We start from the raw sequence: 12969 nt of genomic DNA, 5'->3' as shown, positions 1-12969 counted from the left end.
TTGACTTGAATAACTTTTTAATAAGACTCTCCTATAATAAGGCTGTTTACTCTTGGCAGACCTCTTTGCTTATTAAATACAAATTCTCCTCTTTCCAGGGTTTAATGGTATGCAGAGTTCAGCATCTATGGTTGGTAATAGGACACTGCTCTGATACCTTTTAAAGCAAGGTGCACTTCTGCTTTATTTATGGAGACAAACATACAGGTTGAGGATTTAATCTTACCTGATAAATCATTCTAGAAAGCCTATTAGAACCATATGTTGATTTTTGCATGAATGCAAGGGGCCTGTTTTTAAAGCATAGTTCTGTGCTTCCCCTCCCACAATATTCCTCTTTACCCTGCTCTCCTGTTCCCCCCCCCCCCCCCCCCGCCGCTTGATTGGAAATTATTTATGTATTTAAGTGGTATCATTTATGGGTGGGAGGAGACATTAATCTTAGAAGTTTTGTTAATAGAAATGGGTAAAAGCAGAAATAAAAAACCAGACCAAGTAAGCCAGTGATGACCGTTGTCATTTTTATTTGGTGGGGATTCTAAAGTTAGAGCCAAAAAGCTAACACCACAAAATACCAATGCAGGTTGCTAGAAAGCAGCAGAATGGCTATTGCTCAGCTTATGACAGTCATTTTCTGCCAGGTGGTTCTGCTGCTGTAGGTGAAGTCCTTCAGGCAATACTTCTGAAATTTCCAGGCAGGCACTACCCTTTTCTTTGACTGCAGGAAAAGGTTTTCTTTGCCATTCTAATGAGACCCACATTGGTTCAGTTTGGCCTGAATGCAACAGTCACTGACTCTCCCATTTTCTTAAAGATGGCATTTTATTATTAACTGTTTTCTATGCACTTTAAATTATGTTGCCAGAATTGCAGTGGCAAGTATCACACGGCCCAGTGCTGTTATTTGCATCTAATTCTGCTTGGCTGTCTTTTTATTATAGGAGAGTCTTATTAAAAAGAGGATTCCAAAAGAGGAACAGTTGTTGCGCTGACTGTGGATATCTTCCACCTTATACACATTGGAACAATTTATATCTAAGCCTCTGCTGGGATTTCCGAGGTTTTTCCAACTGTGCTTTTTGTTTTCCCATTTCCAAAAGGCGAGTTTCCTTTTTAAAAAGAAAACTTGTTGTTGATAAGGATCTATGCAATGAGTATCCGCGAGAGTTAATCCCACAATGGAGGTCCTTAATTTGTGCCTCAAGGTCAAAGGAAAAGAAAATTGAAACAAAACAGGAGGTATAAATCCACTAAGGAAGAACAGACCCTTAGTGAAGTAGAGGATCTAGATTTGATATGTTAGGTATTAGTGGCAGCTAACAATGGGATACTGAACATCCAGCCTTAAGCTCTTTATATTGTTTTAATGGGGGACTGCCCTGTTTTTGGCCTCTTGAAGCTTTGCAAAGCATATGTGTAGAAACCAGCATACTGCTCAGGGACTGCTATACACCAGTGGATCAGTGGATTCCTCAACTGCTCTTTCCTTCAAAGTTGCTGTAATTTTCAAGTTAATTAATATCTGTTTAGTGTGCTGTTTAGCATATCAATTTGTTGTAGCACTAACCAGTATTGCTTTAGGGAGCATTTGTATGGTTTCCTAAAGGAGCCAAACTGCTGTGTACAAAACCTAGCCCTGCTGTGCTTCTCCTTATAGGAACATTAGGGATGCCAACTGTGGCTTGGAAAATTCCCAGAGATTTGGGAGTAGCCTCTGAGGAAAAGTGGATTCGGGGGAGGGAAAAGTTTGAATCTCCATACAACCATGAAGCCTGCTGGATAACATTGGCCAGTATCTTTCAGCCTAACTTGTGTGAGGGGAAAAGTGAGATAATCAGTATCCATATATACTACCCTGAGAACCTTGGAGGAAGTGTCAGATATAAACAAGAGGAATTAATATTTGATCCTCCAAGGCATTAATCCTGAGTCAACAACTCAAGCAAACTGGTTTTCTGTAGGGAATATGGCAGGAGAAAATTCTTTCTCTGGAGGAAATCCTTTGTGGGCCTGGAATCATATCAGTTTTACTTGAGAATCAACAACTAGTTCCTGGCTTGTTTCCAAATGAGAGTGTAATCTTTAAAAGATTACAGTGGACAATGAAGGGACAATTATTTACTAGTCTGGGGAATTACTCAGTGTAAAGGAAGGTTTATCCATTTTGTCTTCTATCCATTAATATCTCTTAGTGATAAAATATCCAACAGGTAGTCGGCAATTACCAAAATAAAACTGCAACTGATTAAAAAACCTCTGGTGTGACACAAGAGAATCGCGCTGGGAAATTAGTAGGTTGTGTAACTTCTATACTACCATTAGGATTAAATTACTACCACAGCATGTTGAAAACATCTCTTTAATGAGCCTGTCAAGGAGAATGTATTTAAAGAATATTATCAAAAGCTGAGAAACTGAATAATAGTGCTTATAGATTGGTATGTTTACCCCAAAATAATTAGTCTTAAAGAAGTTCTGACTTTCTATACTATGGTTCATTTTAATTTGAAAGTGTATTTGTTTATTTCCATATTTCTACCCTGCTTTTCTTCCTGCTGGGGACCAAAACCCACATAATTCTCCTATATCCATTGTATTCTTATAACAACAACACTGTGAGATAAATACAGCTGAGAGACAGTGACTAGTCCAAAGTCACCCAGCAAACTTCCATGGCAGAATGAAGATTCAAACCCATCTTCCGCAGATCCTGGTCTCTGGCTCAGTAAAGTGTTTTACTTTCAATAGCTGTACATGTGAAATGGTTGACTACATCGTTTAATAATTTTTGCTTACAAAAGTTTTCCCCAGAGGTTTCACCTTTACACACACACATTCTCATGTACGCACATTTTATAGGCTACACTCCATCAGTTTTCAGATTAGAAATTTTTTGAAGGAAATCTTTCTTAAATAGTCTGCATGTTTTTATTACTAGGGACTATATGGATCAGCTAGTATATTAGTGTTGGCCTTCAAAATGTCTGGTCGTCCAACATAATCTTTTATGGAGCAGTGCAAAAAGTCAAGAGAATTGCTGAAACCACGTATTCGGCTTCCTTGTATCTTTGCATTGTATTGAATACAAGGTGAGGAAAAAAGCTAACCTCCCATTTTAATCTGAGACAAAATAGTTTAAGTCATACTGGATGACCTCTGAGGGAGAACTCTGTGTTACTTTCCTTCTCTTAAAACACTGAACTCTATTTTAACCTTGTGTTGACAGAAGTGGAGAGAGATTTAATTTCACCTGATTCCTCTGCTTACTGCAGCCCCTGATCTATGTGGCTTTTTATCCTCAAGAGTCCCACTGTTCTAGGCATTAGTTTTTCAGGGGTCATTGGAATTCCTCTGGGGGAAGGGGAAGGCAGGACTGATCCACTTCTGTCAGCAGAAAGCTGGCAGAAGACAACCAGTTATTTGGATTAATCCTACATCTTCAGTATTTAGCTGTTTCAGATTGAAATTATGTCAAATAGAGACTTCCACAGTTAACTAAGGCCCCTTCCGCACACGCAGAATAATGTGTTTCCAAACCACTTTCACAACTGTTTGCAAGTGGATTTTGCTATTCCGCACAGCTTCAAAGAGCATTGAAAGCAGTTTGAAAGTGCATTATTCTGCATGTGCGGAAGGAGCCTAAGGGAGTAGCATTACTGCAAAGTCCAGACCAGGTGGGTCATGAACACCGAAACAGTGTCCTCCATCCTTGGAGTTAGAAAGTAACTGAAATTACAGTAATCTGAATAAGATTATTTTAGAATCATCATAGAATGATGTCTTCTCCATAATGAAAATGCTGTGATATGATCCTGTGTGAATCCTTTCTTTTAAACGTGTGATTGCATTTTATAATATTGCTACGGAAAGGTAATGGAGCCTAGAAAATCTTGTCAGTGGACTGAAAGCCTCCACATTAAGCTTAATCAAAAATATTTTTTCAAAAGTATGTCTTCTTAGATTTAAAAGCAGTTTTATTAGAAGGATAGGGAATGACCGGCTATCTCTTTGAAGAGGACCCTGTAGTAACTATCATTTAGGCAACGTAATGTTGCTTCATATAGATGCTTCCATGTGAAACTATAACAGGAAGGTGAGAGATTAGTCTGTTGCTTAGAAGCGATGACATAAATCTCTGTGCTGGTCTGAGTGCAAATGCCTCTGCACAGATGTTATAGTGACCAAATTAGCATAATGTAATTGGCTAGCAAGGTCAGCCCCTCTTCAGAAGCATTAGCAATGTTTACTGTATGAACCACTAGGCATTCTCTCACTTTTGTATGTAAGTGTTATTTATCTGTCTGTTTTAGATGTCATAGGTCAAGTTGGAAATATAGTATCCAGCTCCTTTCTTAAGGCAACAATGGAGACTGCTTAATTTACATACCATAAAAACTGCACTACAGTCTGTCTGGACTTCATAGTATTTAGTATTTGAAACTCTGAACTGCTGGTGGGCAAACTTTATGGGTGGAAAGGCTGGTTCCATCAACTGGTTCCACACTATCTTGTTGTGTAGTAATTGTGGGTTTGTTTTTATCTGTGCCATCCAGCAAGTCCTCACTGGATCCAGCTCCAGAAAATTAGATAGAGAATAAGCATGCATCTGAATTGGGATAGTGTCCATCAGAGGTATCAGGTTGTGAAAGCAGAGTACTGTCTCAGTTTACCCCCATGATCCATTACACCCCACCACAGCACTGATCAAGTGAGAGGTCAGTAAGGTCCAATGATTTCTTATGTACATGGTTATTTTCACTAAACATGGATCTCTTTCACATATGAGTCATTCAGTTCCTTTTAATGGATTGCGTCCAATTATGTGCACACAGAATGCTGGTTTGTTGCATGTTTCAAGCTATCCTGACAGCCCCTCTGAACCCTGGAAAGATCAGCAATACCTGTGTGGATAAATAGCAAAGTGGACATTGCACGGAGCAGGAAAAGGGGAAATAGCGTCTTCTCTGTTTTTTCTGTAAGCACAGCTCCATCTCATCTTTTCCCCTTCCTCACTGCAGCCCCAGGAATTATCTGCAGCCCCAAATTATCTATCCACTATCTATCAGAACAGCTCCAAAACACAGAGGAATGCAGGAAAAATCCACAGATCTTCTGTGTGGGTCAATGACCTGTTCAGGTCAATGAAAACAGGAGATCCAAGTGTACATTCCTTGTGTGTGCTGTAGCTGTCGAAACGAATGAAGCAGCCAATGATTTCTTATACTTATGGAGTCTTTATTGGTGGATTGAAAAAATAAATAAATAAATACAAATTATTCTCCAAATTAAAAAATATATAAAACATGGAGTTCCTCCTATCACAAGAGAATCTCAGATCATTTTAGCAGGAGCAGAAAATCCATATGGGACTTGGAATCAACAAACTCATGCTCAGGAGTGCAAGGTATTCTCTGTGAAATATCTGTAGTGTTTCTGGAATGTAGTTTCCAATCAGTGTTTACACTCTTCAGAAGCATGATTGTGTTGTTATTAAATGCCATCAAGTTGTTTCTGGCCTACAGTGACCCTATGAATTAATGACCTCCAAAACATTCTAGCTTTGCTCAGGTCTTCCATATTGAGAGCCATGGTTTCCTTTACTGAGTTGATTGATCTCATCCTAATTATTCCCTTTTTCCTGCTACCTTCAACACTTCCTAGCATTATTGTCTTCTGATAATGTGACCAAATTACGATAGCTTCAGTTTGATCATTTAGCTTCTAGAGAGAATTCAGGGTTGTTTGGATCTAGAACCCACTTTTTGGGGGGGCAGTCCACAGTATCTGTGAAACTCTTCTTCAATACACATTTTAAATAAATCAGATTTCTTCATTGTTCAGCTTCCATGCCCATACATAGTAAATACTCTACAAAGTCTAATTGTTGATGATAATGTAAATATATTTTGGGGAATTAATTGATACCACAAAACATCAGCACCTTGTCTTACGTCTTTATAGGGACAATGAATATGTTCCTTAAACAGGACTTTAATTCTTTCAGAGCTATGTAAGTAGTGAATGCATTATTTCATAGCTAGTAAGGATGTTTTGTTCATTCAAAACAGTCCTGGTTGGAATACAATGAGTAATTTATGCACAAGAAAGCATTATGTACACCATTCTGGGCTCCTTTGGGAATGCACAGAATACAAATGTAATAAGTAAGTGGAAGCCATTATGTACATTTTGTGGAATGCCTAAATAATCAATTAAGATGAATAGTGTAGCAGAGTTGCTTTTTGACAGCTTACAATTAGCTTGCATAAGTTTAAAAATATTGAACATTAATATATCAGTATAGTATAAATGCTTTCCATACTTCTGTGTCTGATTAGCTGTACAACAAAATTCTTGAACTAGGAATAAAATGACTTTTAAATTCTAAACAGCAGCAATCCTCTATGGCAGAATTAAATTGTGGACACAAATTGCTGTAATGCTGTGACAAGCTTTTATTGAGAAGAAAGTTTTAAAGGATTTGAAGCAGCATGTGTCCCCTACCCACAACAGGGACTGCCTTTGCTTTACCAGGAAAAGGATGAACAAATGAACTAATAATAATTTAGCTTCAGAGCAGCATGTGATGCTTCATTAGCAGGATAAATCTGCTTGTTTGGTCTTAAAAATTGCATTTAAAAAAGGAAATTAGTTAGCATCACTGACATGCTGCCAAATTCCTGTTTTATAAACTCTGGAATAGGCAACTGTGTGTGAGAAAAAAAGAATGCTCTGTTTGTGATTTCACTGTTGTTAAGACAAAACATAAATAAAAGCTATCTGTCCAGTTGAATTCCCTTCTCTGTAGCCTTCAATTAGCAGGATGCTGTACAGTTATCCCGGCATAACATATTCTAAATGACCCTAATTGTGCCGTGCACATTTTGTGTTATTGAAATTTCATTGGTACATAAGAAGTGCTTTGTGTTCTGTTCTGTTTGGGTGATGATCTCAGGAGACTGATTGTTTGTGAAATAAATATCCTTTAGTCCCCAGAGTATACGCTTTCTCCTTTTCAAAGCTTGAAAAGGTCTTTTTCAATGTCCATTCAAGACAGCATATTTTCATCCCATAGAATTTACTGTTAAAATTCAATATCCTAACATACTGGGTTTCATCATTCTTTAAATATTTCTCTTCCTTTTATCTAGAATTTTTTTCTGTTGCCAATAATGCAGTCACTTATTATAGGTACATCCGGTACCCATTTGACACTACTGCATATGTAAAAGCCTATGTCAAAAAGCTAATCTCGCAGACACTAAGAAGAATGGGGGTGGGTGCTGTAGATAGGCCTGGAAAACAGGAGAATCTTTCATTATTCATTTCCATTCATAATTAGAGGGCACCGCTAATTAGGCCATGTCACGAAAAATTAAGATAAAAGACCCAAAGCAGTAAATCTTCTGCATTCTTGAGCAGTCAAGTTGATGGTGTTTACATTAAGACCAGTTATGCTGTTGGAGAAGCTTGCAAACCATTGCCTATTACCAAAGGAGGCTTAAAAAATTGGGGGGGGGGGGTCACACTGGGAGAGCCCAAGAGGATGGACAGGTCAATTTTTGCTTTCAGTCAGTGTTTGGTTTGGGAAGAAGGGGGCAGAGCCCAGAGAACATCTGTATCTGGGGACCAGTGACAGATCTAAGCAGGTTTGCTCAGTGGGTATATCATTAATGGTGTAGCTCCATTTAATCTACACTATTGGACGTCAAAATGCATCTAGTTAACAGTTTGCTAGCTGTATTCGACCCTAGAAGCATAGGAGGGAAACCACAGTGGTACCTCACAAAAGTACCAACTTTTGAAGTATCGCCTGGCTCCTGTTGCTCAGGATGATTCTGCTGTCACAGCATCATTTAGTGAGGCTGGGCAGAGAAACAGTATGTGATGAGCCTCCCAGCCATAAATGACACAATGCAAAGGCTTTATATGAAAACTCTTGTGTCTGACAGATCAAAGAAAAAGGTCAGTGAGCAGCAACTGACTGTTTTTTTAATGGGCATGGGTAGGAAACGAGGAGAACAGAAACCCTGAAAAACAAACACAACAAAAGGGGTTGCCCACGCTGGCACTGCAAATCAGTGCACAAATATGATTGAATGAAGTCTGTACAAACAGCTGACAATCAAGAGGCCCCAGTCTCCAGATGGAGCTCTGTCAAATTATGCAGCTAGAATTCAGCAATCTGAGATAACTACTGTGTGGCAGGTGTAACAACTGTGAATACGTGATTCCATTCCCCGTGCATGTCATGTTTGGGATTGATTCTGGCAGAACTTTGGAGTCTGTTACCTAGTAGTTATCAGGGGATTAGTATAATTGCTTTTATCTAGCTTCATTGCATCAAGATGGAACCTCTTACTCTTTCATCCACATGGGCCCCTTCTGCACATACAGAACAATGCACATTCAATCCACTTTCACAATTGTTTGCAAGTGGATTTTGCTATTCCGCACAGTAAAATCCAGCTTCAAAGGGCATCGAAAGTGGATTGAAAGTGCATTATTGTACATGTGCGGAAGGGGCCATGGAAGATCATCTCCATTGCAGCACAGACAAGCTCTAAAATGAATAAATTTTGAAAGAAAATCAACAAGTCTTTTCTGTAACTCCTCAGATAAAACCAACTGGATCAATATGTGACTAATGACAGTGACAAAGGAGAATCAGTCTCTCATTCCTGCCATTCCCTGGTCACTCCAGTAGGCTTTTGTCACTTTTTTTGTTCTAGAAGTAGATACATTGTTATAGTGTCCACTATACGATATTCAGTATACCTGCTACCACATTTTGAAAAGTGTGCAAAAAGCATTCCGGCGACAAGGAAATGGTGGGTGCGAAGGAGTTGTTTAAACACTGCCCCCCTTGAGGATGCTGCATTGTTGCTGTGAATGCCACTGCATCTGCAGAAGCAACAAGAGCACAGTAGGAATGTCTGGCTGTGAAAGCAACCTGAGATGGCAGCACTCAGCTGGAATGGGCAGCAGCAGCAAAAGCCATATCAACCAATTGAAAGAACCAGATTTTCTGCCTTCAGTAAGACAGGTGAGACAAGTACGTACTATTCCTTGCAGGGAGTTAGCGATTGAATGGTGTCCGCACAGGGACATGGAAATTACTGAATTATAGCAGCATGCCAGTCTTCAGGCCAGTTGTTTCCTGATCTTGCATTTCTGAGGGTAGTCTCACACTGGACACTAAAATCTGTTCTTATTTCAGTTGGATTACAGCACAAACCTCCTCTGGCCAGAGTTAGTTGCACATGCAACTCTTTGTTTCTGTTTCACACTAACAGCAACTCAAACGTTTACAGAAGTAGCATGAGAGAGGTCTGAGAGAGATAATTTAATGGCCTGACTAGATAAGACATTGTGGATTCATGATTCAATCTTCCATAGTATTTAGAATTTTAAAATTCAGATCGTGTTGCTGGGGGGAAAGGGGTTTAACTCCTCCCTCCATGCTGTTTTAGTAATGTTAATTATATCTCGATGTATATTTTCTTCTGAGGGACAAAGTATCAGGAAAACAATTGTCACTAGAAAAAAATGGGAAAAAATGTTCATTTCCATTTCCTGTGCTGTTGCCCAATCCACATTTCTTTCTTCCCCATAGCATTTTTCAACCCAAATCCCCCCGCCAACTCATACAGGATACCCATTCAAGAATTTCTCACCCTTATCTGTCAAAATAGTAACATCATATCTGAAAATATTTGGTTCACGAAAGTCAGGTTCCATTTTTATTTCAGCTGTTATTAACTGAATTAATTAAATGCTCACCTACATGTAAAGTGAAGTTGACTATTTTTGTGTGCCACTTTCAACACGGAGATGAAAAGGAGTTTTGTTGTAATACTCAATAGTGTATCCTGCTCATTTAAAGTAATTGTAAGGAGGGAAAGACAAGATGGAGCAAACAGTGTATTTTCCTGTACCTAGAATAAAAGTAAAGATTCTTTTTTTTAAAAAAAAATAAACCTACTCTGGTTGTTATTTGGAGCCCATCAAACCCTATTCACTTATCATTCTGAACAGATCTAGTACTTTAGCACTGGCCAGAATACTAAATCAATGTGCCATATACTGACTGTGGAAATGATTTTGAAATGAAATATATATCACATACGGGCAAATGGATATGTGCAAAATGTCTATATTATAAATCATGGGTCAGATGTACAGAAGAGTGATTAGTCAACTTTGGGGTATTTTCAATTTGTGTTACACTGTAAAAGCAAACCATTATTTTTCATTCCTTTATAGCTGTTAGTTAGATCAAGCTCTATTGACATGAGGTTTGCCAAAAGCCAATCACTTTTCATTCTGTTGACATTTCCAAATCCCTAATTTTAGGCTAAGGAAAATTGAAGCAAATCATTGTGTCCAATTTGTTTGCCTTCTTTTTTCACAGAATATTTCAATGCATAACGCTGTTGGTGGGGCCATGGCAGCCCCTGGGACACATCAGCTCTCCAATCCAAGGATGCCAAACCATGACACCAGCATTGTGATTCAACAGGCGATGCCATCTCCACAATCCAGCTCAGTCATTACCCAAGCACCTTCTACAAACCGACAGATTGGGTAAGAAGATTGTCCTCTGCTCTCTTCATTTTGGTTGGATAAAGTGTTGGGCCAAGTGTTATACCAGATGTTTAATTTGAATTGTACATGGTGAAAAAAGAAGAAATTCCTTGTTTCAGTAGTTCTCAACAGCTAGTTGAAGATCCATTCATTTCAGAACACTGGGCCTTTGTTCACATGTGGGGAATCGCTATCCTAAAGGGAGTTTCCACATTTCTTCAGCAGATGTGGAAGCTTATAGGGCAATACTAATCATAGTTGTAACAGCATTCCTACAGGAACCCTACTGCTATGTATCTTTAAGTGAGCAGAAGGACATCACTCACCAAAAATGCACTGTAAGGTTACTAAAAATATCAGATCCTAAGTCTAGACTCAAACGGACTCCATCCTGCTTCTGCTATTCACTTTCATAGTGAACATCCAGCTAGGATTTTGCACTTACCAAATTAGTATCTGGTTACATGTTTCATATCTATTTCTTTATATTTGGGAAAGAACATCTATGGAGGCATTGCGTTTTATCAATGTGGGTATTCAGAAACCTGGAGAATCTAAGGAAATTAAACACTTTTCCCTGCTTGTGTACACATTGCTATTGTGATTGTGGTACAGAATCTTCAGATTCTTCAGATAATACATGCACTTATTGGCTTCTGCTTGTGAAGTTATTATTTTTGATAATTGTGTGACAGTTAATTTGTAATTTTAACATATTTTATTTAAATTCTGTTTTCATTTTGTATCATGCGCTCAGTGTGTGTTCTTTAGTTGAATTATAGCACCAGAATATTCACCCATTGTTACTTAACGAAAGAAGCACACCTCATTTGACCCTTTGCCCTTTCTATGCTGTACCGCTTCTTTACCTAAGACTTCTGCCCATGACTTTCACATAAATCATTTGGACAGGCAGTGCAATCTTGAGGGGGGAGGGATAGTTTGGCCAAGGACATCATAGCCACCGTGCCACTGCGTTACCACCTACAAGGCTGCACCATGGTCAGGACGTCAACAACAATGTTAAAGTGGCATATGCAGCTTAATGGGCTGCACCACAGATTTTGCTGGAGTAAATCTGAGCTGGAAAATGGGGGTGTTCCCAGGCTGAAAGGAAGCCATGTAAAACTGGCCCTGCTCCTGAGAATGCCCCCTTCAGTACCATCATGGGCTCCTATGCTGAAGGAGTGCTGCCAGCATGGCTGCACTGGTGGCAAGGCATCATGCTGCTGCGTGGCTCCCAGCATGGGCATAAGTACCCCTGTGCTGGAGTAAATGGCCCTTATACCAGTAGTGGGGTTGTTTCCTAGGTGGTTTAGTTTCCCCACCCACTCAGGATTCCACTGTAAATCTGCACTTTATTGTCCTAAATCTTGAGTGAATGCTCAAAGTATCTTGGAAACATAAATAACAATCAAAATAATTACACTTTGGACTACGTGTTCAATTTTACAAAAGATACTCTGTTCGCAACTAATGTATTTCTTCTTGTTTGGCATCCAGCCTTGGATAAGTGTAAAACATATATTTAAAAAATATGATCGGATCCTGTATGTCCTCTAACTGTGTTGGGTGTTGATGTAGGTTGGTGTATAAAGAATGAGTTTTTCTTTATTTTCCTTTAGAAATGAAGGGCCTTGCAGAACGTGTCCGTTAATGATCTCAAATCCTTCCAGAAACCAATGTCGTAATGCTTGTTTCTCATCTTAAGTGAGATCAGAATCAGGCCCAAAAGACCATAGAGAACTGTACTGTAGCAACACTCTGATTTTTATCTTAACTGTAGATAGTGAAGTGTCAAAATATGGCCCAGCCACCTGCAAATGTTTGCACTGGCTGTAGGCCAACACAAACAATGAATTGTAGATAAGGTTTCCTTTGCTCAGACTTTGCTCCTGCATGAAAGATTGGGACAACTTTGTGTTCATGGGCATTTCAGTCCATGCAGCATGGTTGTGTTTGTTCACAGTGACTGTGACTCTTTCCACGCTTGTCTCTCATCTTTTTTTGCTTAGCCTCTGGGCTGGGAGGTGTATGCATGAAATGGAAAAGTTCTAGATACTAGATAAGGATTGTTGAGAAAAGATTGCTATTTTCAGACACATAAATAGATCCTTGTTGTTATGCAGTCTCAGAATGAAGCCCTGTTGGGTCATTAAAAGTGCATACACTCTGTGCATATAGAGGGGAACAGAACTGTTGGCCTTGCCGCAGGACATCTCTACAGAATAGAGATTCCAATTCCAGGTTGGGAAATATCTGGCGATGTTGGGGTGGAGCCTGAGAAGGGGAGGGACTTCATTTGGGTATAATATCATTGATTCCACCCTCCAAAGTGCCCATTTTCTCCAGGTTAAATTATCTCTATTGCCTGGAGATCCA

The 12969-nt window shown here is 39.2% G+C and overlaps 1 protein-coding gene across 5 annotated transcripts in view; it reads left to right on the top strand.

The window, feature by feature from the left end:
* The window catches only part of CREB5 (cAMP responsive element binding protein 5), a 285186-nt gene that overhangs the window by 87791 nt on the left and 184426 nt on the right, over nt 1–12969 (top strand). For all 5 annotated transcript variants that reach the window (XM_048511159.1, XM_048511158.1, XM_048511160.1 and 2 more), the window contains one exon: nt 10415–10587. In XM_048511159.1, the coding sequence (XP_048367116.1) occupies nt 10415–10587 (173 nt within the window). The remainder of the gene's footprint in view (nt 1–10414; nt 10588–12969) is intronic.

Source organism: Sphaerodactylus townsendi, linkage group LG11 (genome assembly GCF_021028975.2).
Source record: "Sphaerodactylus townsendi isolate TG3544 linkage group LG11, MPM_Stown_v2.3, whole genome shotgun sequence".
NCBI classification, from domain to species: domain Eukaryota; kingdom Metazoa; phylum Chordata; class Lepidosauria; order Squamata; family Sphaerodactylidae; genus Sphaerodactylus; species Sphaerodactylus townsendi.
This window is presented reverse-complemented; position numbering and strand designations above follow the sequence as displayed.